Source organism: Agelaius phoeniceus, chromosome 36, assembly GCF_051311805.1.
Source record: "Agelaius phoeniceus isolate bAgePho1 chromosome 36, bAgePho1.hap1, whole genome shotgun sequence".
Classification (NCBI taxonomy): Eukaryota; Metazoa; Chordata; class Aves; order Passeriformes; family Icteridae; genus Agelaius; species Agelaius phoeniceus.
In genome coordinates this window covers 858610-886254 of record NC_135300.1, presented here as the reverse complement: position 1 = coordinate 886254, position 27645 = coordinate 858610, and the positions used below count along the sequence as shown (strand labels likewise).

The window sequence follows — 27645 nt, the reverse complement described above, 5'->3', positions numbered from 1 at the left end:
CCCTCCTGACCCCTGTGACCCCCCGTGACCCCTGTGACGTCCCCAATGTCCCCGATGTCCCCAGGAGAAGGAGATGGAGAAGCAGAAGCTGCTGTGACCCCCAATGTCCCCTGTGACCCCCAAGACCCCCCAGATCCCTGTGACCCCCAAATCCCTGTGACCCCCCCTGACCCCTGTGACCCCTGTGACCCCTGTGACGTCCCCAATGTCCCCGATGTCCCCAGGAGAAGGAGATGGAGAAGCAGAAGCTGCTGTCGCAGCAGGCCCGGCTGCACACGCGGGGCGCGGCCGAGATGGTGCTGCAGATGATCAGCGCCTGCAAGGGTGAGTGACCCCGAGTGACCCCCGAGTGACCCCTGAGTGACCCCACGGTGACCCCACGGTGACCCCCGAGTAACCTTTGCTGTCCCCAGGTGAGCGGGGGGCCATGTCTCCTCCACCCTCAAGTTGGGCATCTCCATCCTCAACGGGGGCAACGCTGACGTGCAGCAGGTCGGTCACGCCACTTGTGTCCCACCTGTGTCACCCATGTCCCCACCTGTGTCCCCATCTGTCCCCAGGGTCCCCTCCTGTGTCCTACCTGTGTCACCTGTGTCCCCTGTGTCCCCTCCTGTTCCCCACCTGTGTCCCCTGTGTCCCCTCCTGTGTCCCCACCTGTGTCAGCTGTGCGTCCCCACCTGTCCCCTGTGTCCCACCTGTCCCCAGTGTCCTTACCTGTCCAACCTATCCCCAATGTCCCCTGTGTCCCCCCATGTTCACACCTGTCCCCTGTGTCCCTGTGTGTCACCCCTGTGTCCCCCCAGTGTCCCCTCCTGTGTCCCCTCCTGTCCGTCATGTGTCCCCAGTGTCCCTGTGTGTCCCTCAGTGTCCCTCAGTGTCCCCAGTGTCCCGCTGTGTCCCCTTCTGTCCCTGTGTGTCCCCAGTGTCCCAGTGTCCCTCACGTGTCCCTGGTGTCCCCAGTGTCCCCAGTGTCCCTGTGTGTCCCCAGTGTCCCTCACGTGTCCCCAGTGTCCCTGTGTGTCCCTCAGTGTCCCTCAGTGTCCCCAGTGTCCCTGTGTGTCCCCAGTGTCCCTGTCTGTCCCCAGTGTCCCTGTGTGTCCCCAGTGTCCCTCACGTGTCCCCTGGTGTCCCCTTCTGTCCTGTGTGTCCCTGTGTGTCCCTGTGTGTCCCTGTGTGTCCCCAGTGTCCCTGTGTGTCCCCGGTGTCCCTCACGTGTCCCCCGCTGTCCCCGTGTCCCCACAGAAGATGCTGGAGTACCTCAAGTCCAAGCGCGAGGTCGGCTTCTTCCAGAGCGTGCAGGCGCTGATGCAAACCTGCAGGTGCGGGCAGCTGGGGAACTGGGAGAACTGGGGGAACTGGGGTAACTGGGGGAACTGGGGCAACTGGGGGAACTGGGCAACTGGGGCAACTGGGGCAGCTGGGGAACTGGGGCAACTGGGGAATTGGGGCAACTGGGGTAACTGGGCAACTGGGGGAACTGGGCAACTGGGGAACTGGGGGAACTGGGGCAGCTGGGGAACTGGGGGAACTGGGGCAGCTGGGGCAACTGGGGAACTGGGGGAGCTGGGGCAACTGGGGGAACTGGGGCAGCTGGGGAATTGGGAGAACTGGGGCAGCTGGGGGAACTGGGGCAGCTGGGGAACTGGGCAACTGGGGAACTGGGGCAACTGGGGCAACTGGGGCAGCTGGGGAATTGGGAGAACTGGGGCAGCTGGGGGAACTGGGGGCAGCTGGGGGAACTGGGGGAGCTGGGGCAACTGGGGAACTGGGGCAGCTGGGGAATTGGGAGAACTGGGGCAGCTGGGGGAACTGGGGCAGCTGGGGGAAACTGGGGCAGCTGGGGAACTGGGGCAGCTGGGGAATTGGGGGAACTGGGGCATCTGGGGAATTGGGGCAGCTGGGGCAACTGGGGAATTGGGGCAACTGGGGTAACTGGGCAACTGGGGGAACTGGGGCAACTGGGGGACCCCCGGAGAATTGGGGTCACTCCAAGGGAGCTGGGGACCCCCATGAGGGACCTGTGGGACCCCCCCCACCGAGGGAAATTTGGGGTCGCTCTGGGGGAACTGGGGTCATTCCATGGGAATTGGGGTCACCCCCGTGGGAACTGGGAGACCCCAGTGGGAATTAGTGTCACCCCAATGGGAATTGGGGTCACTCCAGTGGGAATTGGGGTCACTCCATGGGAATTGGGGTCCTGCCCGGATATTGGGATCCCCCCGTGGGAATTGAGGTCTCCCCCGGATATTGGGGTCCCCCCCGGGCTATTGGGGTCCCCTAGAGCAGCAGCCTCCCCGGGCAGGGCTGTGCTGGTTTTGGGGTCCCCCTGACCCCCGGTTTTGGGGTGCCCCTGTTCCTGCAGTGTCCTGGACCTGAACGCCTTCGAGCGGCAGAACAAGGCCGAGGGGCTGGGCATGGTCACCGAGGAGGGCACCAGTGAGTGGGGGGCCAGGACCCCCCAAAGGGACCCCGACCCCCCCAAAGGGACCCCCAGAGGGGTGGGATTGAGGGGAGGGGGGGCTCCCCCCATTCTGCACCCCCAAAACCCCCACGCTGCTGTGCCCCCAACACCTGCTGAGATGTGGCTCCCTGACCCTGAAACACCCCAAAACCCAATGCCCCCCCACGCCTAATGACCCCAACTCCTACCCTGAAACACCCCAAAACCCAATGCCCCCCCACCCCTAATGCCCCCCAATTCCTACCCTGAAACACCCCAAAACCCAATGCCCCCCCACACCTAATGCCCCCAATTCCACCCTAAAACCACCCCAAACCCAATGCCCCCCCCCACGCCTAATGCCCCCCAACTCCTACCCTGAAACTCCCCAAAATTTAATGCAACCCCACCCCAAATTCACCCCTAAAAACCACCCCAAAATCTAATGCCCCCCCAAAATCTAATGCCCCCCATTTCCTACCCTAATTCCCCCCAAAACTCAATGCCCTCCCACCCCCAATTCCCCCCAATTTCTACCCTAAATCCCCCCAAAATCTAATGCCCCCAACCCTAATGCCCTTTAATTCTTCCCCTAAATCCCCCCAAAATCTAATGCCCTCCCACCCCTAATGCCCCCCAATTCTCCCTGAAATCCCCAAAATCTAATGCCCCCCCCACCCCCAATTCCTACCCTAAAACCCCCCAAACCCCAATGCTCCCCCCACCCCCAATTCCCCCCTTTGTCGTCTCCCCAAACCCTAAATTCCCCCTGGATCCTAAATCCCCCAACCCTAATTCCCCCCACCCCAATTCCCCCCCTTGGATCCCAAATTTCACCCTGGATCCCCTAAATCCCCTCTGGATCCCTAAACCCCCCCTGGACCCCCTAAATCCCCTCCTAATTCCCCCCACTCCAATTTCACCTCCTGGATCCCAAATTCCCTCATTCTCCTAATTCCCCCACCCCAAATCTTTCCCTGGACCCCAATTTCCCCCCTGGATCCCAAATTTCCATCCTGGATCCCCTAAACCCCCCCTGGACCCCTAAATCCCCTCCTAATTCCCCCCACCCCAATTTCCCCCCATGGATCCCAAATTCCCCTCACCCTCCTAATTCCCCCCACCCCAAATCTTTCCCTGGACCCCCAATTTCCCCCCTGGACCCCCGAATTCCCCCGGTGCCCCCCAAAACCCCAAATCCCCCCCCGCTCACTGTCTCTTCTCTCCCCCCGCTCCGCTGGCAGTCATGCTGGCAGTCATCAGCCGGGAGAACGGTAAATATGGGGTGGGATAGGGGGGCTATAGGGCCAGGGGGGCTATGGGGTGGGTTATAGGGCCAGGGGGGCTATGGGGGGCTATGGGGTGGGTTATAGGGCCCATAGGGACTGTGGGGCCCCATCAGCCGGGGAGAACGGTAAATATGGGGTGGGACAGGGGGGCTGTAAGGCTGGGGGTGGGTTATAGGGTCAGGGGGAGCTGTGGGGTGGTTATAGGGCTGGGGGCTATGGGGTGTGGGTTATAGGGCTGGGGGGGCTATTATGGGGTTTAGGGGGCTGTAAGGGCGCTGTAGGGGACTGTGGCGGATTTGGGGCTGGGGTCTATAGGGCATTATTGGGGGATTTGGGGTCTATAGGGGATTATTGGGGGATTTAGGGCTGGGGGCTATAGGGGATTATTGGGGGATTTGGGGCTGGGGGCTATAGGGGATTATTGGGGCCATAGGGGATTTGGGGCTGGGGGCTATAGGGGATTATTGGAGGATTTGGGGCTGGGGTCTCCAGGTGGTCTCAGGGCCATAGTGGGGACAGGGTTGGGGTCCCCCAGGGGTCCCTAAAGGCTCCATGGGGCTGGGGGGTGGGCAGGAGGAGGGTGGCCCTGTCACCGTGTCCCTGCTTGTCCCCTGCGTGTCCCCTCCCTGCTAACCCCCTGCCATCCCAATGTCCCCACTGTCACCCCTGCCTGTCCCCGTGCCACCCCAGCATGTCCCTGTGCCACCCTGCTTGTCCTGTGCCACCCCAGCATGTCCCCGTGCCACCCTGCTTGTCCCTGTGCCACTCTCTGGTGTCCCCGTGCCACCTCGGGGTGTCCCCGTGCCACTCTGTGGTCTGTCCCTGTCACACCAGGGTGTCCCTGTGCCACCTTGAGGTGTCCCTGTGCCACTCTCTGGTGTCCCCGTGCCACTCTATGGTGTCCCTGTCACGCCAGGGTGTCCCTGTGCCACCTTGGGGTGTCCCTGTGCCACCTTGGTGTGTCCCTGTGCAATCTCAGACTGTCCCCGTGCCACTCTCTGGTGTCCCTGTGCCATCTTGGGTGTCCCTGTCATGCCAGAGCGTCCCTGTGCCACCTCAGATTGTCCCCGTGCCACTCTCTGGTGTCCCTGTGCCACCCTATGGTCTGTCCCTGTCACGCCAGAGTGTCCCCGTGCCACTCTCTGGTGTCCCCGTGCGATCTCAGATTGTCCCCGTGCCACTCTCTGGTGTGTCCCTGTCACGCCAGATTGTCCCCGTGCCACTCTCTGGTGTCCCCGTGCGATCTCAGATTGTCCCCGTGCCACTCTCTGGTGTCCCCGTGCCACCTCAGACTGTCCCCCGTGCCACTCTCTGGGTGTCCCCCGTGCCACCGGGGTGTGTCCCCGTGCCCCCAGGTGACCTCGCTGTCCCCGTGTCCCCCCTCGTGTCCCCCCAGGGGAGAAGGTGATGTCGGACGATGAATTCACCCAGGACCTGTTCCGGCTGCTGCAGCTGCTCTGCGAGGGCCACAACAACGGTGGGGACACCTGGGGACACGAGGGGACCCGGGTGACACTGAGGTGACAGCGAGGTGACCCCAGCGTGTCCCTGTCCCCCCAGACTTCCAGAACTACCTGCGGACACAGACGGGGAACACGACCACCATCAACATCATCATCTGCACCGTGGATTACCTGCTGCGCCTGCAGGTGACACAAACACACCTGGCCCTGTGTCCCCCAGTGTCCCCAGAGCCACCGGGGACTGCCCCCAGTGTCCCCTCACTGTCCCCAGTGTCCCCAGAGCCACCGGGGACTGCCCCCAGCCCTGTGTCCCCTCACTGTCCCCAGTGTCCCCAGGAGTCCATCAGTGACTGTCCCCAGTGTCCCCTCACTGTCCCCAGTGTCCCCAGGAGTCCATCAGTGACTGTCCCCAGTGTCCCCTCACTGTCCCAATGTCCCTCACTGTCCCCTCACTGTCCCCGATGTCCCCAGGAGTCCATCAGTGATTTCTACTGGTACTACTCGGGCAAGGACGTCATCGACGAGCAGGGCAAGAGGAACTTCTCCAAGGCCATGGCCGTGGCAAGCAGGTGTTCAACAGCCTCACCGAGTACATCCAGGTGAGACCCTGGGACCCCTAAACCCACCTGGGATCCCCAAACACACCTGGAACCCCCAAACCCACCTGGGACCCCCAAACCCATCTGGAACCCCCAAATCCCCCATGGCCGTGGCCAAGCAGGTGTTCAACAGCCTCACCGAGTACATCCAGGTGAGACCCCTGGACCCCTAACCCACCTGAGACCCCAAGCCCACTTGGAACCCCCCAAACCCACCTGGAACTCCCAAATCCCCCATGGCCATGACCTGGGGGCTCTCAGGGGTCCCTCCCATTGCTCCAGGGGCTCTCAGGGGTCCCTCCCAGTGTCCCCCTGTCCCTCCCAGTGTCCCCCCTGTCCCCCCAGGGCCCCTGTACTGGGAACCAGCAGAGCCTGGCCCACAGCCGCCTCTGGGACGCCGTCGTCGGCTTCCTGCACGTCTTCGCACACATGATGAAGAAGCTGGCCCAGGTGGCACTGGGGGGGCACTGGGAGGTAACTGGGAGGGCACTGGGAGGGCACTGGGAGATGTACTGGGAAGGCACTGGGAGCACTGGGAGTTACTGGGAGGTAACTGGGAGCACTGGGAGTTACTGGGAGGTAACTGGGAGCTCTGGTGCGCAGGACTCGTCCCAGCTGGGGCTGCTGAAGGAGCTGCTGGACCTGCAGAAGGACATGGTGGTGATGCTGCTGTCCCTGCTCGAAGGTGCCTGGGGACGCTCACCTGGGGAGCCTCGTGCCACCCGGGCTGTCCCCAAGGTCCTCAGGGTGTCCCCTGAGCACCCAAGGTGTCCATTGACCATCCACAGTGTCCCCAAGTTCCCCAAGATGTCCCTTGACCACCCAAGGTGTCCCTTGACCATCCAAGATGTCCATTGACCACCCAAAGGGTCCATTGACCACCCAAGCTGTCCCTGACCACCCAGGTGTCCATTGACCACCCAGGTGTCCATTGACCGCCCAAACTGTCCCCTGACCACCCAAGCTGTCCCTTGACCACCCAAGCTGTCCATTGACCACCCAGGTGTCCCTTGACCACCCAAGGTGTCCCTTGACCACCCAGGTGTCACCCTTGACCACCCAAGGTGTCTCCTGACCACCTAAAGTGTCCCTTGACCATCCAAGCTGTCCCTTGTCCACCCAGGTGTCCATTGACCACCCAAAGGGTCCCTTGACCACCCAAGCTGTCCCCTGACCACCCAGGTGTCCCTTGACCACCCAAGGTGTCCATTGACCACCCAAGCTGTCCCTTGACCATCCAAGATGTCCCTTAGCCACCCAAGATGTCCCTGACCACCCAAGGTGTCCATTGACCACCCAAAGGGTCCTTTGACCATCCAAGGTGTCCCTTGACCACCCAAAGGGTCCATTGACCGCCCAAGCTGTCCCCTGACCACCCAAGGTGTCCCTTGACCACCCAAGCTGTCCCCTGACCACCCAGGTGTCCATTGACCACCCAAAGGGTCCATTGACCACCCAAGATGTCCCTTGACCACCCAGGTGTCCCCTTCACCACCCAAGCTGTCCTTTGACCACCCAAAGGGTCCATTGACCACCCAGGTGTCCATTGACCACCCAAGCTGTCCCTTGACCACCCAGGTGTCCCCCCCACCCTCCAGGGCGTCCCCACATCTCCGGGGCCACCCCCAGAGCTGTGACAGCTCCGTGTCCCCCCAGGGAACGTGGTGAACGGCACCATCGCCCGTCAGATGGTGGACATGCTGGTGGAGTCCTCCAGCAACGTCACCATGATCCTCAAGTTCTTCGACATGTTCCTGAAGCTGCGCGACATCGTCTCGTCCGACGCCTTCCGCCACTTCGTCACCGACCCGCGCGGCCTCATCTCCAAGAAGGACTTCCAGAAGGCCATGGACAGCCAGAAGCAGTACGAGCCCGACGAGATCCAGTTCCTGCTCTCCTGCTCCGAGGCCGACGAGAACGAGATGATCGACGTCGAGAGCTTCGCCCAGCGCTTCCAGGAGCCGGCGCGCGACATCGGCTTCAACGTGGCCGTGCTGCTGACCAACCTGTCGGAGCACGTGCCCCACGACCAGCGCCTCAAGACCTTCCTGGAGCAGGCCGAGAGCATCCTGGACTATTTCCGCCCCTTCCTGGGGCGCATCGAGATCATGGGGGCGGCGCGGCGCATCGAGCGCATCTACTTCGAGATCAGCGGCGCCAACAAGGCGCAGTGGGAGATGCCACAGGTCAAGGAGTCCAAGCGCCAGTTCATCTTCGACGTGGTCAACGAGGGCGGCGAGGCCGAGAAGATGGAGCTCTTCGTCAACTTCTGCGAGGACACCATCTTCGAGATGCAGATCGCCTCGCGCATCTCCGAGGAGGAGGCGCCGCGCGACGAGGAGGAGGAGGAGGACGAGGACAGGGAGGAAGAGGAGCCCGGCGAGGCTCCGGCGCCGGCGCTGCCGGGCCTGGGGGCGCTCCGGCGGCTCCTGGGGTCCCCCCAGACCTGGCGCCGCAGGATCAGGAGGCTGCGCAAGAAGTCGGGGCGGGAGCTGGCGTGGGAGGCGGGCGTGGGCGTGGGGCGCGTGGCCATGGGCGGCGTCCTGGGCGGCCTGGGGGTGCTGGGGGCCGTGGGGCGCCTGGCCTGGAGCTCCCTCTTCGGAGGGGGCCTGGTGGAGGGGGCGCAGCGCCTGGGGGTCATCGAGGTGCTGGGCTCCATGCCCGACCCCACCCAGGACGCCGTGGGCGGAGCCGAGGGTGGGCGCGGGCGATGAGGGGGGACCCCCGGAGCCGCCCCCCGAGGCTCCGCTGGAGGCGGCACCGGCCCAGGAGGGCGAGGAGGAGGAGGAGGGGGGAGGAGGAGGAGGAGCAGCGGCGGCGGCGGGAGATGAAGGCGGTGCCGGCGGGGCCGGGGGCGCGCAAGGACCCTCACTTCAGGCTGGCGGCTCCCGACGCCCCCGGGGGGCTCGGGGATATCGGGGAGCCCCCCGGGGCTGAGCCCCCCACGCCTGAGGGGACCCCGATCCTGCGCAGGAAGATTGGGGTAAAGGGGGCAGAGGGGATTTGGGGGGGTTCCTGTGGTGTGGGAGGGATTTTGGGGGTCTCTGGGAGGGATTTTTGGGGGTCCCTGGGAGGGATCTTGGGGGTTCCTTTGGTGCTTCGGGGGTCCCTGAGGCACTTTGGGGGTTCCTTTGGTGCTTTGGGGGTCTCTGAGGGGGATTTTGGGGGTCCCTGGGGGCGTTTTGGGGGTTCCTGTGGTCCTCTGGGGGACCCTGGGTGGGGATTTGGGGGGTTTTTAGTGGGGGATTTTGGGGGTCTCTATGGCGGTTCCTGCTGGGGGGGTTTTGGGGGTCCTGGGGGGGGGATTTTGGGGGTCCCTATGGCAATTCCAGCTTGGGGGCGTTTTGGGGGGGAAATTCCAGGGGGGGTCCCCGACCTCAGGGGGACTTGAGCAGGTGGGGGAGGGGCAGAAGGAGGAGGAGCCCCCCCCGGCCGAGACCGAGAAAGCCGAGTAAGGATGGGGGGGGGGAATTTGGGGAGGGGTCCCTGAGCCCCCCCCCACAACAGGGGGGGAATTTGGGGAGGGGTCCCTGAGCCCCCCACCCACAACAGGGGGGAATCTGGGGAATTTGGGGAGGGGTCCCTGAGCCCCCCCCACAACAGGGGGGGAATATGGGGAGGGGTCCCTGAGCCCCCCCCCACAGCCAGGGGGGAATTTGGGGAGGGGTCCCTGAGCCCCCACAGCCACAACGGGGGGGGATTTGTGGAATTTGGGAGGGGTTCCTGAGCCCCCCACCCACAACAGGGGGGGAATCTGGGGAATTTGGGGAGGGGTCCCTGAGCCCCCACCCTTCTCCCCCAGCACAGAGAACGGCGAGAAGGGCGGGGAGGGGCCCGAGGAGGGGCCGGAGCCCCGAGCCCCCCCCCCAAAAAGGCGCAAATCGGTGCCCGGGGGGCGGCGGGAGCCCCCGAGCGAGGGCGGCTTCGACTTCTGGGGCGAGCTGGAGGTGCAGAGGGTGAAATTCCTGGTAAGGGGCACCGGGGGGTCTCTGGGAGGGGTTTGGGGGTCTCTGGGGGGGTTTGGGGGCACTTTTGGGAGTCGACGGTCTCTGAGTGGGGGTTTGGGAGGTCCGGGTCTCTGGGTGGGGGTTTGGGAGGTTTGGGGGTTTGGGGGTCTCTGGGGTGTCTGGGTGGGGGTTTGGGGGTCTCTGGGTGGGGTTTGGGGGTTCAGGGGTCTCTGGGTGGGGTTTGGGGTCTCTGGGTGGGGGTTTGGGGGTCTCTGGGTGGGGTTTGCGGGTTCAGGGGTCTCTGGGTGGGTTTGGGAGGTTTGGGGGTTTGGGGCTCTCTGGGGGTCTCTGGGTGGGGTTTGGGGTTCAGGGGTCTCTGGGCGGGTTTGGGTCTCTGGGTGGGGTTTGGGGCTCTCTGGGGGGTGCCTGGAGGGGGTTTGATGGGGGCATTGATCACTGCCCCTCCCCCAGAATTACCTGTCGAGGAATTTCTACAACCTGCGCTTCCTGGCGCTGTTCCTGGCCTTCGCCATCAACTTCATCCTCCTCTTCTACAAGGTGGGGGGGACTGGGGGGGTTTGGGGGGTCCTGGGGATTTGGGGGGGGTTTGGTGTCCCTGAGTGTCCCTCACCTGTCCCTGTCCCTGTCCCTATCCCCATTGGGGTGTCCCTCACCTGTCCCTGTCCCTGTCCCCATCCCTGTCCCTGTCCCTCACCTGTTCCCGTCCCTTCCCATTGGGGTGTCCCTCACCTGTCCCTGTCCTTCACCTGTCCCTGTCCCTGTCCCTGTCCCTCACCTGTCCCTGTCCCCATCTCTGTCCCTGTCCCTCACCTGTCCCTGTCCCTCACCTGCCCCTGTCCCTGTCCCTGTCCCTGTCCCTGTCCCTGTCCTGTCCCTGTCCATGTCCCTCACCTGTTCCTATCCCTGTCCCCATTGGGGTGTCCCTCACCTGTCCCCATCCCTGTCCCTGTCCCTCACCTGTCCCTGTCCCTGTCCCTATCCCCATTCGGGTGTCCCTCACCTGTCCCTCACCTGTCCCTGTTCCCATCCCTGTCCCCATCCCTGTCCCCATCCCTCACCTGTCCCTGTCCCCACAGGTGTCCGAGCACCCCCCTGGCGCCCCGGAGGAGCCCGAGGGTTCGGGGGTGGCCCCCGAGGAGGACGGGGGTTGTCCCGGGGGGTGCGGAGCCGCCCGGGGGTGTCCCCGAGGAGCCCGAGGTTTATTATTTCCTGGAGGAGAGCACGGGGTACATGGGCCCGGCGCTGCGGGGGCTGGCACTGGCTCACACCCTGGTGGCCTTCCTGTGCATCATCGGCTACAACTGCCTCAAGGTGAGCCCCCCGTGTCCCCAAACCTCCCTGGGGGTGTCCCCAAATCCCTTTGTGTGTCCCCAAACCCCTGTATGTGTGTGTCCCCAACCCCCCTGTGTGTGTGTCCCCAAATCCCTGTGTGTCCCCAAAACCCTTTGTATGTGTCCCCAACCCTGCGGGGGCTGGCACTGGCTCACACCCTGGTGGCCTTCCTGTGCATCATCGGCTACAACTGCCTCAAGGTGACCCCTCCGTGTCCCTAAATCCCTTTGTGTGTGTCCCCAAACCCCTGTGTGTGTGTCCCCAAACCCCCGTGTGTGTGTCCCCAACCCTGCGGGGGCTGGCGCTGGCTCACACCCTGGTGGCCTTCCTGTGCATCATCGGCTACAACTGCCTCAAGGTGACCCTCTGGGGGTGTCCCCAAACCCCCTTGGTGTCCCCAAACCCCTGTGTGTGTGTCCCCAAACCCCCCTGTGTGTGTCCCAAACCCCCCTGTGTGTGTGTGTCCCCAAATCCCTGTATGTGTCCCCAACCCTGCGGGGGCTGGCACTGGCTCACACCCTGGTTGGCCTTCCTGTGCATCATCGGCTACAACTGCCTCAAGGTGACCCCCCCCGTGTCCCTAAATCCTTCTGGGTGTGTCCCCAAACCCCTTTGTGTGTCCCCAAACCCCTGTGTGTGTGTCCCCAAACCCCTGTGTGTGTCCCCAAACCCCTTTGGGTGTGTCCCCAAACACCTGTGTGTGTCCCCAAATCTGTGTCCCCAAATCCCTGGGTGTGTCCCCAAATCCCTGTGTCCCCCCAAATCCCTGGGTGTGTGTCCCCAAATCCCTACGTCCAAAATCTCTGTGTGTGTCCCTAAATCCCTGGAGTGTCCCCAAACCCCTGTGTGTGTGTGTGTCCCCAAATCCCTGTGTGTCCCCAAATTCATGTGTCCAAAATCCCAGTGTGTTTGTCCCCAAACCCTGTGTGTGTGTGTGTCCCCAAATCTGTGTCCCCAAACCCCTGTGTGTGTCCCTGATCTGTGTCCCTCCATTACCCCAGTGTCCCGGTGTGTCCCCCAATGTCCCCTGTGACCCCCCCGGTGTCCCCAATGTCCCCTGTGACCCCCCTGGTGTCCCCAATGTCCCCCCGGTGTCCCCACTGTCCCCAGATCCCCCTGGTGATCTTCAAGAGGGAGAAGGAGGTGGCGCGGCGCCTCGAGTTCTGGGGGCTCTGCTGTGACACCCCCCGTGTCCTGCTGTCCCCAGTGTCCCCAAATGTCCCCCTGGTGTCCCCAATGTCCCCCAATGTCCCCAGATCCCCCTGGTGATATTCAAGAGGGAGAAGGAGGTGGCGCGGCGCCTCGAGTTCTCGGGGCTCTACATCACCGAGCAGCCCGACGACGACGACGTCAAGGGACAGTGGGACCGCCTGGTGCTCAACGCCCAGTACGGCCCTGGAGCACTGGGGGGCACTGGGAGGGACTGGGAGGGCACTGGAGGGGACTGGGAGGGCACTGGGAGCACTGGGAGGGACTGGGAGGGACTGCAAGGGTACTGGAGGGCACTGGGGGGCTCTGAAGGGCACTACGGGGTATTCAGAGGCACTGGGAGGGACTGGAGGGCACTGGAGGGGACTGGGAGGGCACTGGAGCACTGGGAGGACTGGGAGGGTACTGGGAGGGCACTGGGGGGCTCTGAAGGGCACTACGGGGTATTCAGAGGCACTGGGAGGGACTGGAGGGCACTGGAGGGGACTGGGAGGGACTGGGAGGGCATTAGGGGGCACTGGGAGGGACTGAGGGGGACTGGGACGGAGCTGGAGGCACTGGGAGGGACTGAGGAGCAACTGGGAGGGACTGGGAGGGCACTGGAGGGGCAGTGGGGGGACTGGAGGGACTGAGGGGGCACTGAGGACAGTGGGGGGCATTGGGAGGCACTGGGAGGACACTGGGAGGGCACTGGAGGGCACTGGAAGGGACTGGGAGGGACTGAGGGGACTGGGAGGGACTGGAGGGCACTGGTAGGGCACTGGAAGGACTGGGAGGCAGTGGAGGGCACTGGAAGGGCAGTGGAGGGCACTGGGAGAGCAGTTGGAGGGCAACTGGGAGACACTGGGAGGGACTGGGAGGCACTGGGAGGGCATTAGGGGTCACTGAGGGACAGTGAGGGGCACTGGGAGACACTGGGAGGACACTGGGAACCACTGGGGGGTTGGTTCCAGGGGGTCTGGAGGGCTGGAAGGGAGGTTTGGGGGGTTTTGGGGTCCCCCCACCCCAGCTGGGGCTGTGGGCAGGGGGTGCCATCCCCACTGACCCCCCCCCCCTCTCCTCTTTTCTCCCCTGGACCCCCCCCCCAGATCCTTCCCCAGCAATTACTGGGACAAGTCATCAAGAGGAAGGTGAGGAGGGGTCCTGGGCAGCCCCTACCCACATTCCAGAGGTGTCCCCCCCCAACATCTGGGGGTTTTTAACTCCATTTTGGGGTCCCCCCCAGGTGATGGAGAAGTACGGGGACATCTACGGGCGCGAGAGAATCGCGGAGCTGCTGGGGCTGGACCTGGCCAGCCTGGAAATGGGGCGCAGGGCGAGCGCAGGCGCCCCCCGACAGCTCCCTGCTCACCTGGTGCGCCCGGGGGGCTCGCTGGGGGTCCAGGGGAAATGGGGGGCCCAAGGGGGATTTGGGGGGTCCTAGGGGGGGTATTGGGGGGCCCAGGGGGTCCTAGGGGGATTTGGGGCACCTAGGGGGTCCCACGGGGGGGATTTGGGGGCCTGGGTGTGTCCGATGGGGGGTCCTGGGGGTGTTTTGGGGTCCTAAGGGGGAATTGGGGCTCTTTGGGGGTCCCAGGGGGGGAAATGGGGGGGTCTGGGTGTGTCCTATGGGGGGATCTGGGGGAGTTTGGGGGTCCTATGGGGGGATTTGGGGGAGTTTTGGGGTCCTAGGGGGGATTTGGGGGTCCTAAGGGGGGAATGGGGGAATTGGGGGGCCTGGGTGTGTCCTATGGGGGGATTTGGGGCCGGGGCAGGTCCTATGGGGGGATTTGGGGAGTTTGGGGGTCCTAGGGGGGGATTTGGGGTCCTGTGGGGGTCTAAGGGGGGGTTTAGGAGTCCTATAGGGGTCTAGGGGGGGTTTAGGGGTCCTGGGTGGTCCTAGGGGTGATTTGGGCTCCTATAGGGTCTAAGGGGGGGGGTTTAGGGGTCACTGGCTCATCCTAGGGATGGGTCTGGTACCTCGTGGGTCTGGGGTCTCCCCTGGGCGGTCCTGGGGGGTATTCAGGCCCCTCATGAGTCTGGGGTCTCCCCTGGCAGGGTCCTAGGGTGGTCCTGGGGGTTATTTAGACCCCTCATGGGTCTGGGGTCTCCCCTGGGTAGTCCTGGGGGGTATTCGGACCCCTCATGGGTCTGGGGTCTCCCCTGGGGTGGTCCTGGGGGGTACTCAGACCCCTCATGGCTCTGGGGTCTCCCTGGGGTGTCCCCACTTTCTGACCCCCCCGTGTCCCCCAGGATCACCTCCATCGACCTCCGCTACCAGATCTGGAAATTCGGGGTGATCTTCACCGACAACGTGAGCGCTGCGAGGAGGGAAATGGGTCTGGGGTCTCACTGGGGCCTTTGGGGTGACCCCAGCTGTGTGTCCCCCCTCGTTTCCAGTCCTTCCTGTACCTCACCTGGTACATGGCCATGTCCCTGCTGGGCCACTACAACAATTTCTTCTTCGCCTCGCACCTGCTGGACATCGCCATGGGCGTGAAGACGCTGCGCACCATCCTGTCCTCCGTCACCCACAACGGCAAGCAGGTGGGGCTGGGGCACCCTCCCTGTCCCTACAGGTCCCTGCAGGACCCCAAAATTCCCACCAGGACCCTACAGGTCCCTGCAGGACCCCAAAATTCCACCAGGACCCTACAGGTCCCTGCAAGGACCCAAAATTCCCTACGGACCCCAAAATTCCCTGCAGGACCCCACAGGTCCCTACAGGACCCCAAAATTCCCTGCAGGACCCTACAGGTCCTGCAGGACCCCAAAATTCCCTGCGGGACCCAAAATTCCCTGCAGGACCCAAAATTCCCTGCAGGACCCCAAAACGCCCCCAGACCCCAAAACTCCCTGCTGAGGAAGGCAGGAGCCTGCCCTGAAATGCAGAATGTGAACCCTCAGGACTCTACAGGTCCCTATAGGACCCCAAAATTCCCTACAGGACCCCAAAATTCCCTCCAGGACCCCAAAATTCCCTGCTAAGGAAGGCAGGAGCCTGCCCTGAAATGGAGAGAGTGAACCCTCAGGACCCTGCGGGACCCCAAAATTCCCTGCAGGACCCCAAAATTCCCACCAGGACCCCAAAAACGCCCCCAGACCCCAAAATTCCCTGCTGAGGAAGGCAGGAGCTTCCCCTGAAATGCAGAATGTGAACCCTCAGGACTCTACAGGTCCCTACAGGACCACAAAATTCCCTGCAGGACCCCAAAACTCCCTGCAGAGGAAGGCAGGGCCTGCCCTGAAAGGGAGAATGGGAACCCTCAGGACCCTGCAGGACCCCAAAATTCCCTCCAGGACCCCAAAACTTCCTGCAGAGGAAGGCAGGAGCCTGCCTGAAATGCAGAATGTAAAACTCTCCCACCCCTACATCTGTTATGAATTTGAAATTAAGGGGCTCTCAGCAAAAACAAAAAAAAATGGGGACCCCCAAGACCCTCTGGGGACCCCCCAAGACCAACTGGGGACCCCCAAAACCCTCTGGGGACCCCTAAAACCCTCTGGGGACCCCAAAACCAACTGGGGATTCCCAAAACCCTCTGGAGACCCCTGTTCTGTCCCCAGCTGGTGATGACGGTGGGGCTCCTGGCCATGGTGGTCCCTGTGCCCATTTTGTGCCCATTCTGTGCCCATTTTGTGCCCATTCTGTGCCCACCCTGTCCCCAGCTGGTGATGACGGTGGGGCTCCTGGCCGTGGTTGTTTACCTGTACACCGTGGTCGCCTTCAACTTCTTCCGCAAGTTCTACAACAAGAGCGAGGATGAGGACGAGCCCGACATGAAGTGCGATGACATGATGACGGTGAGGAAGGCTCCTGGGGGATCTGGGGGTCCCCAGGTGGATTTTGGGGGTCCCCAGGTGGATTTTGGGGGTCCCTGACCCCCCCCTGTGTCCCCCTCCCCAGTGTTACCTGTTCCACATGTACATGGGGGTCCGGGCTGGGGGGGATCTGGGGGTCCCCAGGTGTATTTTGGGGGTCCCTGACCCCCTTTGTCCCCCCCTCCCAGTGTTACCTGTTCCACATGTACGTGGGGGTCTGGGCTGGGGGGGATCTGGGGGTCCCCAGGTGGATTTTTGGGGGTCCCCAGGTGGATTTTGGGGTCCCCAGGTGGATTTTGGGGGTCCCTGACCCCCTTTGTCCCCCCCTCCCCAGTGTTACCTGTTCCACATGTACATGGGGATCTGGGCTGGGGGATCTGGGAGGGATCTGGGGGTCCCCAGGTGGATTTTGGGGGTCCCCAGGTGGATTTTTGGGGGTCCCCAGGTGGATTTTGGGAAGGGGGGTCCCTGACCCCCCCTTTGTCCCCCTCCCCAGTGTTACCTGTTCCACATGTACGTGGGGGTCCGGGCTGGGGGGTCCTGGGGGTCCCCAGGTGGATTTTGGGGGTCCTGACCCCCTGTGTCCCCCCCTCCCCAGTGTTACCTGTTCCACATGTACGTGGGGGTCCGGGCTGGGGGGTCCTGGGGGTTCCCAGGTGGATTTTTGGGGGTCCCTGACCCCCTTTGTCCCCCCCTCCCAGTGTTACCTGTTCCACATGTACGTGGGGGTCGGGCTGGGGGGGATCCTGTGGGGTCCCCAGTGGATTTTTGGGGGTCCCCAGGTGGATTTTGGGGGTCCCTGACCCCCCCTGTGTCCCCCCCTCCCCAGTGTTACCTGTTCCACATGTACGTGGGGGTCCGGGCTGGGGGCGCATTGGGGATGAGATCGAGGACCCCGCGGGCGATGACTACGAGCTCTACCGGGTGGTGTTCGACATCACCTTCTTCTTCTTCGTCATCGTCATCCTCCTGGCCATCATCCAGGGTGGGCACCTCGTGGGGAGGGGGATTTGGGGGGGTCTGGGGGTCTGGGGGGTTTTGGGGGGTCTGGGGGTCATCATTGTCCTCCTGGCCTTCATCCAGGGTGGGCACCTCATGGGAAGGGGGCTCTGGGGGGGTCTGGGGGTCATCGTCATCCTCATGGCCTTCATCCAGGGTGGGCACCTCGTGGGGAGGGGGATTTGGGGGGGTCTGGGGGTCTGGGGTCATCATCATCCTCATGGCCATCATCCAGGGTGGGCACCTCCTTGGGGAGGGGATTTGGGGGGTCTGGGGTCATCATCATCCTCATGGCCATCATCCAGGGTGGGCACCTCATGGGGAGGGGGATTTGGGGGTCCTGGGGCCTTCATCCAGGGTGGGGGGCGGTCATCGTCATCCTCCTCGCCATCATCCAGGGTGGGGAGGGGCCTGGGGGTCCTGGAAGGGCCTTGGGGGGGATCTGGGGGTCCTGGAAGGATTTGGGGGGGATCTGGGGTCATCTGGGGGTCCTGGAAAAGCCTTGGGGGTGGATCTGGGGATCCTGTGAGGTCTGGTCTGGGGGGATGGGGTCCTTGGGGAGATTTGGGGGTCCTGAAGGGCCTGGGGGTCCTGGAAAGGTCTGGGGGGGACCTGTGGGGGGATCTGTGGGTCCTGGAAGGGCCTGGGGTCCTGGAAAGGTCTGGGGTGGATCTGGGGTCCTGGAAGGGTCTGGGTGGATCTGGGGTCCTGGAAGGGTCTGGGGGTCCTGGAAAGGCCTGGAGGGGTCCTGGGGTGTATCTGGGGAGGGTCTGGGGGTCCTGGGGGTGCATCTGGGTGGTCCCACCCCCCTGACCCCACCCCCCCTTCCCATTTTGTGCCCCCTGCCCAGGTCTGATCATCGACGCCTTCGGGGAGCTGCGGGACCAGCAGGAGCAGGTGAAGGAGGACATGGAGGTGAGTCCGGAGGGGAGGGGAGGGGGCACAGGAGGGTGAGGACCCCCCCCCACCCCCCGGGTGTGATGATGGAGGGGTACAGAGACCCCTCTGTGACCCCCCCTGCCCAGACAAAGTGTTTCATTTGTGGCATCGGGAGCGACTACTTCGACACCACCCCGCACGGCTTCGAGACGCACACGCTGGAGGAGCACAACCTGGCACTACATGTGAGACCCGAAATTTGGGGGGTTCTGGGGTCCCAGGGGGTCCCAGGGGGGTCTGGGGGTCCTGCATGGGGTAGGAGCACAACCTGGCCAACTGCATGTGAGATCTGAAATTTGGGGGGTTTGGGGGGTCGGGGGGTCTGGGGGGTCCCAGGGGAAGTAGGAGCACAACCTGGCCAACTGCATGTGAGATCTGAAATTTGGGGGTCTGGGGGGGTCTGGGGGGTCTGGGGGGGTGGGAGCACAACCTGGCCAACTACATGTGAGACCTGAAATTTGGGGGGTTTGGGGGTCTGGGGGTCCCCAGGGGGTGGGAGCACAACCTGGCCAACTACATGTGAGACCTGAAATTTGGGGGGTCTGGGGGGGTCTGGGGGGGTCTGGGGGGTCCTGCAGGGGGGTGGGAGCACAACCTGGCCAACTGCATGTGAGATCTGCAATTTGGGGGGCCTGGGGGGGTCTGGGGGGTCCCAGGGGGTCCTGCAGGGGGGTGGGAGCACAACCTGGCCAACTGCATGTGAGATCTGCAATTTGGGGGGGTCCCAGGGGGTCCTGCAGGGGGGTCTGGGGGGGGTAGGAGCACAACCTGGCCAACTACATGTGAGATCTGAAATTTGGGGGGGTCTGGGGGGTCTGGGGGGTCCTGCATGGGGTGGGAGCACAACCTGGCCAACTACATGTGAGATCTGAAATTTGGGGGGGTTTGGGGGTTTGGGGGGTCTGGGGGGGTAGGAGCACAACCTGGCCAACTACATGTGAGACCCGAAATTTGGGGGGTCTGGGGGGTCCCAGGGGGGTCTGGGGGGTCCAGGGGAGGTAGGAGCACAACCTGGCCAACTGCATGTGAGATCTGAAATTTGGGGGGTCTGGGGGGTCCCAGGGGGTCCTGCAGGGGTAGGAGCACAACCTGGCCAACTGCATGTGAGACCCGAAATTTGGGGGGTTTGGGGGTTTGGGGGTCTGGGGGGGGTAGGAGCACAACCTGGCCAACTACATGTGAGACCCGAAATTTGGGGGGGTTTGGGGGGTCCCAGGGGGGTCTGGGGGTCCCAGGGGAAGTAGGAGCACAACCTGGCCAACTACATGTGAGATCTGAAATTTGGGGGGTCTGGGGGTCTGGGGGGGTCCCAGGGGGTCCTGCAGGGGGTAGGAGCACAACCTGGCCAACTACATGTGAGATCTGAAATTGGGGGGTCTGGGGGGTCCCAGGGGGGTCCCAGGGGGGTGGGGAGCACAACCTGGCCAACTGCATGTGAGACCCGAAATTTGGGGGGGTTTGGGGGGGTCCCAGGGGGGTCTGGGGGGTCCCAGGGGAAGTAGGAGCACAACCTGGCCAACTACATGTGAGATCTGAAATTTGGGAGGGTCTGGGGGGTCTGGGGGGGTCCAGGGGAAGTAGGAGCACAACCTGGCCAACTACATGTGAGACCCGAAATTTGGGGGGTCTGGGGGGGTCCCAGGGGGGGTCTGGGGGGGTCTGGGGGGTCCCAGGGGGGTGGGGAGCACAACCTGGCCAACTACATGTGAGATCTGGATTTGGGGGGTCTGGGGGTCCCAGGGGGGTCTGGGGGTCCCACGGGGGGTCTGGGGGTCCTGCATGGGGTAGGAGCACAGCCTGGCCAACTGCATGTGAGATCTGCAATTTGGGGGGTCTGGGGGTCTGGGGGGGTCCTGCAGGGGGGTGAGAGCACAACCTGGCCAACTGCATGTGAGATCTGCAATTTGGGGAGGGGGTCCTGGGGGGGGGGGTTTTGGGGGGTCCCTGCTGAGCTCTGACACCCCCAGATCCCATCATCCCCCCGCACCCCAGGTTCTTCCTGATGTATTTGATCAACAAGGACGAGACGGAGCACACGGGGCAGGTGGGGACCAGGGCAGGGGGCTTGAGGGGGATCTGGGGGGCTTGAGGGGGTCTGAGAGAGAGGTCTGGGGGGTCCCAGGGTGGTCTGGGGGGCTTGGGGGGTCCCAGGGTGGTCTGGAGGGGCTTGAGGGGGTCTGGGGGGTCCAGGGTGGTCTGGGAGGGGGAGAGGGGGAGGGGGAGTCCCATGAGGGGGCTGTACAGGAGGGGTCTCTGGGGATTTTGGGGGGGTCTCTATGGGATTTGGGGGTCTCTAAGGGATTTGGGTGTCTCTAAGGGATTTGGGGGGGTTTCTATGGGATTTGGAGGTTTCTCTAGGGGATTTGGGGTGTCTCTGGGGAATTTGGGGGTTTCTATGGGATTTGGAGGGGTCTCTAAGGGATTTGGGGGGAGGTTTTATGGGATTTGGGGTGTCTCTGGGGGATTTGGGGGGTTTCTATGAGATTTGGGGGGGTTCTCTAGGAATTGGGGTGTCTGGGGGATTTGGAGGGGTCTCTAAGGGATTTGGGGGGTCTCTAAGGATTTTGGGGGGTCTCTATGGGATTTACAGCAATCTTTATGGGATTTGGGGCGGTTTCTATGGGATTTGGGGGGTCTCTATGGGATTTGGGGGGGTGTCTCTGGAATTCCAGGGTGTGTGAGGTTGCTTGTGGGGGGGGGTCCCCCATGCCCCGACACCCCCCCGTCCCAAATTCCTCCCCCAGGAATCTTACGTGTGGAAGATGTACCAGGAGCGCTGCTGGGATTTCTTCCCGGCTGGGGACTGCTTCAGAAAGCAGTACGAGGATCAGCTGGGATGATGACCCCAAAATCCCCCTCCCAAAATCCCCCTCCTCAAAATCCCCCTCCTCAAAAATCCCCTTCCCAAAAATCCCCTTCCAAAATCCCCTTCAAGTGCCTTTGACGCCCCCTCCCAATAAACGCTGCGAGTGTCACTGGCTCATCACTGACCTCCCTCAAAACGCCCCACAAAGACCCCAGACCCTTTTCAAGTGCCTTCCCCCCTCCCCAAATAAACGCTGCCAGTGTCGCTGCCACCCCGGCTTGTTACTGACACCCTGGGACCCCCAAAACCAACTGGGACCCAAAACCCCAGGGAACTGAGGGAAAAAGGGGTGGGAAAAGAGAGGAAATGTGAGGGGAAAATGGGGGAAAAGGGACAGAAATGTGAGGGCAAAAAGAGAGGGAAAGGTGAGGGAAAATGGGGGAAAGGGAGGGAAATGTGAGGGAAAATGGGGAAATGGAGGGACAAAAGGGGGGGAAATGTGAGGGAAAAGGGGGAAATGTGAGGGGAGACAAGGCGGGAAACGTGAGGGGGAACGGGAGGGAGATGTGAGGGGAAAAGAGGGAAATGTGAGGGGAAAAAGGGGGGAAAAGGGACGGAAATGTGAGGGCAAAAAAAGAGGAAAGGTGAGGGGAAAAGAGGGGGAAAGGTGAGGGGGAAAAGAGGGAAATGTGAGGGGAAAATGGGGGGGAAGGGACGGAAATGCGAGGGCAAAAAGAGAGGGAAAGAGGGGAAATGTGAGTGGAAAAGGGCGGGAAACGTGAGGGGAAAATGAGGGAAAGGGAGGGAAATGTGAGGGGAAAATGGGGGGGGGGGAAATGTGAGGGGAAAAGGGGGAAATGTGAGGGGAGACAAAGGCGGGAAACGTGAGGGGAACGGGAGGGAAATGTGAGGGGAAATGGGGAGAAATGTGAGGGGAAAAAGAGGGAAAAGGGATGGAAATGTGAGGGCAAAAGGAGTGGAAAGGTGAGGGGAAAGAGGGGAAAAGGTGAGGGGAAAAGAGGGGGGGAAAGGGAGGGAAATGCGAGGGCAAAAAGAGAGGGGAAAAGAGGGGGAATGTGAGTGGAAAAGAGCGGGAAACGTGAGGGGAAAATGGGGTAAAGGGAGGGAAATGTGAGGGGAAAATGGGGGGGGGGAAATGTGAGGGGAAAAGGGGGAAATGTGAGGGGAGACAAAGGCGGGAAACGTGAGGGGAACGGGAGGGAAATGTGAGGGGGAAATGGGGGGAAATGTGATAGGAAAATGGGGGGGGAAGAGACGGAAATGCGAGGGCAAAAAGAGAGGAAAAGGTGAGGGGAAAAGAGGGGGAATTGTGAGTGGAAAAGGGTTGGGAAATGTGAGGGGAAAATGGGGGAAAGGGAGGGAAATGTGAGGGGAAAAAGGGGGGGAAATGTGAGGGAAATGTGAGGGGAAAAGGGCGGGAAATGTGAGGGGAAACGAGAGGGAAATGTGAGGGGAAAAGGGGAACGTGAGGGAGAGGAGAGATGTGGGGGGAAATGGGGAAAAGTGAGGACTGGGGGAAATGTGAGGGGAAGAGAGGGAAAATGGGAGAAAATGGACGGAAATGTGAGGCAAAAAGAGAGGGAAATGGGAGGGAAAAGAGAGGGGAAGGTGAGGGGAAAAGGGCGGAAAATGTGAGGGGAATGTGAGGGGAAAATGGGGGAAATACGAAGGTGAAAAGTGGGGAATGTGAGGGGAAATATGAGGGGAAATATGAGGGGAAAAGACAGGGAAATGTGAGGGGAAAAGAGAGGAGAGGAAGGGGAAAATATGAGGGGGGAAAAGGGGAAAAATTGAGGGGAAAAGAGCAGAATGTGAGGGGAAAATGGGGGGGAAAGGGTGGGAAATGTGAGGGGAAATGTGAGGGGAAATGTGAGGGAGAAAGAAAGGGAAATGTGGGGGAAAGAGAGAAATGTGAGGGGAGAAAAGGGCGGGAAATGTGAGCGGAAAGGGGGAACAGGAGGAAATGTGAGGGGAAAAGAGAGGAAATGTGAGGGGAAAAGGGAAAATGGATGGAAATGTGAGGGCGAAAAGAGAGGGAAAGGTGAGGGGGAAAGGGGCAGGAAAGGTGAGGGGAAAATGGGGGAAATATGAGGGGAAAAGGGCAGAAATGTGAGGGGAAAAGAGAGGCAAATGTGAGGGGAAAGAGAGGGAAATGTGAGGGGAAAGGGGGAAACATGAGCGGTAAAGGGCTGGAAAATTAAAGGCAAATGTGAGGGGGAAAGAGAGGGAAATGTGAGGGGGAAAGGGGGAAACATGAGCGGTAAAGGGCTGGAAAATTAACCCAGTATGGACCAGTTAACACCAGTTAACGCAGTTACCCCAATATCAACCCTCCCAGTTACCCCAGTATCAGCTGTCCCTCTCGTGCCCCTTACTGGTCATCCCAGCCCCTCCCAGTACTCCCAGTTCCCCCCCATTTCCCTCCTCATTGCTCATCCCAGTCCCCGTGATGTCCCCACAGTGTCCCCAGGGTGTCCCCATGGTGTCCCCGTGGTGTCCCCATGTCCCCCAGCCCCTCCTCCATGTCTGGTGTCCATCTGTGTCCACCCGTGTCCGGTGTCCGTCCATGTCCGGCCGGTTTGGCCCCGGGGCAGCTCCGGCCTCCTCGGGACGCTCCCGTGGGAGCCTCGTGATGGCCCCGTGACCCCGGCGGGAGGGGAGGGCACCAGTGCACCCAGTATGGACCAGTTAACCCAGTATGGGCCAGTTCACCCAGTATGGGCCAGTTAACCCAGTACGGGCCAGTTAACCCAGTATGGACCAGTTAACCCAGTATGGACCAGTTAACCCAGTACGGGCCAGTTAATCCAGTACAGACCAGTTAACCCAGTACGGGCCAGTTAATCCAATACAGACCAGTTAACCCAGTATGGGCCAGTTCACCCAGTACAGACCAGTTAACCCAGTACAGACCAGTGAACCCACTATGGGCCAGTGCACCCACTATGGGCCAGTTCATCCAGTACAGACCAGTTAACCCAGTATGGGCCAGCTCACCAGTTCACCCAGTTAACCCAGTATGGGCCAGTGCACCCAGTATGGGCCAGTCAATCCAATACAGACCAGTTAACCCAGTATGAGCCACTTAACCCAGTACAGACCAGTTAACCCAGTATGGGCCAGTTCACCCAGTACAGACCAGTTAACCCAGTATGGGCCAGTTCACCCAGTACAGACCAGTTAACCCAGTATGGGCCAGTTCACCCAGTACAGACCAGTTAACCCAGTATGGGCCAGTTCACCCAGTACAGACCAGTTATCCCAGTATGGATGGCCCCAGTTATCCCAGTATCAACCATCCCAGTTACCCCAGTATCAACTGTCCCGGTGCTGCCCCTTACTGGTCATCCCAACACCCCCCCAGTCCTTCCCAATCCTTCCCAGTTCCCCCCAGTCCCCTCCTTACTGCTCATCCCAGTTCCTCCCAGTCCCTCCCAGTCCCTCCAGTTCCCCCCAGTCCCGAGGTCTCGGATGGGGGGAGGGGGAAAAGACCCCGGCCCCGCCCCCACCCCACAGCCGCCGCTACTGGGAGGGAACTGGGAGGGACTGGGAGGGACTGGGATGAGCAGAGGCAGCGTCAGGCGGGGATCGGAGCGGGACTGGCGCCAGTGAGGGGCGGGCGGGGGTCCCGGGGGTCTTTTGGGGGTCCTGGGGATCTTTGAGGGGATTTTGGGGGTCTTTGAGAGGATCCCGGGGGTCTTTTGGGGGTCCCGAGGGTCTTTTGGGGGGTCACGAGGGTCTTTAAGGGGATCCCGGGGGTCTTTGAGGGGATCCCAGGAGTCTCTGAGGGGTCCTGGGGGTCTTTAAGGGGGTCCCGGGGGTCCTTAAGGGGGTCCTGGGGGTCTTTTGGGGGGGTCCCGGGGTTGATTTGGGGTCGCGGCGTGGGTGGGTGGGGGGGCCATGGGGCGGGGGGCGCTGGTTTTGGGGGTCGCCTATGCGGGGTTGGTTTTTTTGGGGGTCCTGGGGCTTTGGGTGCTCGAGGGGTCCCCCAGGACCCCCGCGACCTCCGGGACCCCCAACGGCGGCGAGTGGGACCTGCCCAGCGCCCTCCTGTTCATCGTCACCCTGCTGACCACCGTGGGTGAGACCCCGCGACCCCCGAGACCCCCCCAGAACCCCAGAACCCCCCTGAGACCCCTCCGGGACCCCCAGGGACCCCCCCAGACCCCCAGAACCCCGCCCTAAGATTTGGAACTCCCAGAACCCCCAAGACCCCTCCAGCCACCCCAAGACCCCCATCACCTTCAAGACCCCCAGGATCTCCAGGAGCCCCAAGACCCCCCAGGACCCCCCACCAGCCACCCCAAGTCCCCCAGGACCCTCGAGACCCTCAGGACTCTGAAGACCCCAAGACTCCCAGGACATCCAAGACCCCCAAAATCCCCAAGACCCTCCAAGACCCCCAAGACTCTGAAGACCCCCAAGACCCCCAGGATTCTGAAGACCCCAAGACTCCCAGGACATCCAAGGACCCCCAAAACCCCAAGACCCCCAATCCACCCCAAAACCCCCAAAACCCCAAGACCCCAAAACCCCCAGGACTCTGAAGACCCCCAAAGACTCCCAGGACATCTAAGACCCCCAAAACCCCAAGACCCCCAATCCACCCCAAGACCCCCAAAACCCCCAAGACCCTCGAGACCCCCAGGACTCTGAAGACCCCCAAAGACTCCCAGGACATCCAAGATCCCCAAAACCCCAAGACCCTCCAAGACCCCCAGGACTCTGAAGACCCCCCAAAGACTCCCAGGACATCCAAGATCCCCAATCCACCCCAAGATCTCAGGACCTCCAAGACCCTCAAGACCTCCAAGACCCCAACTCCACCCCAAGACCCTCAAGACCCCCAATCCACCCCAAGACCCCCAATCCACCCCAAGACCCCCCCCAAACCCCCCCACAGTGACCCAGGTGTCCCCCTTGACCCCTCCCGCTGTCCCCCCAAGGCTACGGCTCGGGTGACGCCGCTCTCGGCCGCCGGCAGAGCCTTCTGCGCCGCCTACGCCGCCGCGGGCGTCCCAGCCACCATGTTCCTGCTGGCCGCCACCGCCCGCCACCTGGCCGGGCCCCTGGCCCGGCGTCCCCAGCGCCCACCTGCAGGCCCGGTGGGGCTACAGCCGGCGCGGCGCCGCCCGCGCGCACCTGCTGGGCCTCCTGGCCCTCACCCTGCTGCTCCTGGTGCTCCTCCCGGCCACCGCCTTCTACCTGCTGGAGGCCACCTGGAGCTACCTGGACGCCGTCTACTTCTGCGTCATCTCGCTCTGCACCGTCGGCTTTGGTGACCTGGTGCCGGCCCAGCAGGCGCAGCAGCCCCTGAGGCAGCTCTACCAAGTGGCGGTGGCCGGTGAGTCGAGGGGTTGGGCGGGTGTTGGGTTGGAAGGGTTGAGGGGTTGGGTTGGGTTGGGTCCTTGGGCTTTTGGTGGGGTTTGGGAAGGTTGGGTTGGGTTTTGGAAGGGTTGGGTTGGGTTTTTGATGGCTCATTGGGACCTGTTGTGTTCCATTGGGTTCCGTTGGGTTCTGTTGGGTCCCATCAGGTTCCGTTGGGTTCCATTGGGTTCTCTTGGTTTCCATTGGGTTCTGTCAGGTCCCATTGGGACCCATTGGGTTCTGTTGGGTTCCATCACGTCCTGTTGGGTTCCGTTGGGTTCTCTTGGTTTCCATTGTGTCCTGTTGGGTTCCATTGGGTTCTGTCAGGTTCCGTTGAGTTCCTTTGGTTCCATTGGGTCCTGTCAGGTTCCGTTGGGTTCCGTTGAGTTCCGTTGGGTTCTGTCAGGTTCCGTTGGATTCTGTTGGCTCCCATTGAGTTCCATTGGGTCCTGTCAGGTTCCGTTGAGTTCCTTTGGGTTCCATTGGGTTCTGTCAGGTTCCGTTGGGTTCCGTTGAGTTCCGTTGGGTTCTGTCAGGTTCCGTTGGGTTCTGTTGGCTCCCATTGAGTTCCATTGGGTCCTGTCAGGTTCCGTTGGGTTCCTTTGGGTTCCACTGGGTTCTGTCAGGTCCTGTTGCCTTCTGTTGAGTTCCGTTGGGTTCCATTGGGTCCTGTTGAGTTCCTTTGGGTTCCACTGGGTTCCGTCAGGTTCCGTTGGGTTCCGTTGAGTTCCGTTGGGTTCCATTGGGTCCCGTTGTGTCCCCACCGTGCCGCTCACCTCCTTGCCCCACAGCGTACCTGCTGCTGGGGGTCACGGGCGTCCTGCTGCTGGCCCAGACCTTGCGCCACGTGGCCGAGCTCCACGGCGTCCCCGGCGCGGCACCGGCACCGGACGGCGACGCCGAGGGCGAGGAAGGGGCCGGATTGTTGGAGGGGACGAGGGACGGGGCCAAAACAGCCCGGGGGGGGCACGACAGCGGGTAGCGCCGGTGGGGGGGGCACTGGGGACACTGGGAGATAGTGGGAGGGGACACTGGGGACACTGGGAGGGGACACCCCACAATAAAGGGTCCCCAAAGGGGGTTGGGGGTCAACGGCTTCATTCCATGGGTTGGGGGGATTCCAATTTTGGGGGGGGGTCCCAATGCTGGAAGGTCCCAATTTTGGGGGGGGGGTTCCCAGTTCTGGGGGGGTCCCAATTTTGTGGGGGGGGTCCCAGTGTCAGGAAGGTGCCAATTTTGGGGGGGAGGTCCCAATTTCGGGGTCCAAATTTTGGGAGGGTCCTAATTCCATGGTGGGTTCCAGTTTTGAGGGGGGGGGGTCCCCAGTTTTGAGGGGGTTTTAGTTCTGGGGGGGGTCCCCGCTTCCTTGATAAGGGGGGGGGTCTTACCTGCATCCACCCCCCCAAAAAAAT

The 27645-nt window shown here is 62.3% G+C and overlaps 1 protein-coding gene and 1 pseudogene across 1 annotated transcript in view; both read left to right on the top strand.

The window, feature by feature from the left end:
- Window positions 1-20988, top strand: part of RYR1 (ryanodine receptor 1) — an 80276-nt gene extending 59288 nt beyond the window's left edge. Inside the window, 34 exon segments of the mRNA XM_077192878.1 lie at window positions 225-328; window positions 414-492; window positions 1243-1319; window positions 2363-2436; window positions 3697-3714; window positions 5126-5206; window positions 5290-5378; window positions 5664-5742; window positions 5894-5943; window positions 6137-6241; window positions 6395-6476; window positions 7448-8492; window positions 8494-8665; window positions 8667-8783; window positions 9187-9242; window positions 9594-9759; window positions 10210-10296; window positions 10836-10933; window positions 10935-11070; window positions 12348-12478; window positions 13389-13414; window positions 13417-13430; window positions 13526-13606; window positions 13608-13654; window positions 14533-14593; window positions 14680-14826; window positions 15949-16083; window positions 16931-16970; window positions 16973-17086; window positions 17951-18015; window positions 18126-18224; window positions 18464-18483; window positions 20032-20083; window positions 20784-20988. Coding sequence (XP_077048993.1) covers window positions 225-328; window positions 414-492; window positions 1243-1319; window positions 2363-2436; window positions 3697-3714; window positions 5126-5206; window positions 5290-5378; window positions 5664-5742; window positions 5894-5943; window positions 6137-6241; window positions 6395-6476; window positions 7448-8492; window positions 8494-8665; window positions 8667-8783; window positions 9187-9242; window positions 9594-9759; window positions 10210-10296; window positions 10836-10933; window positions 10935-11070; window positions 12348-12478; window positions 13389-13414; window positions 13417-13430; window positions 13526-13606; window positions 13608-13654; window positions 14533-14593; window positions 14680-14826; window positions 15949-16083; window positions 16931-16970; window positions 16973-17086; window positions 17951-18015; window positions 18126-18224; window positions 18464-18483; window positions 20032-20083; window positions 20784-20879 — 3843 coding nt within the window. The 3' untranslated portion in view covers window positions 20880-20988.
- A 3778-nt stretch (window positions 20989-24766) lies between these two features.
- Window positions 24767-27215, top strand: LOC143696486 (potassium channel subfamily K member 6 pseudogene; annotated as a pseudogene).
- The last annotated feature ends 430 nt before the right edge of the window (window positions 27216-27645 follow it).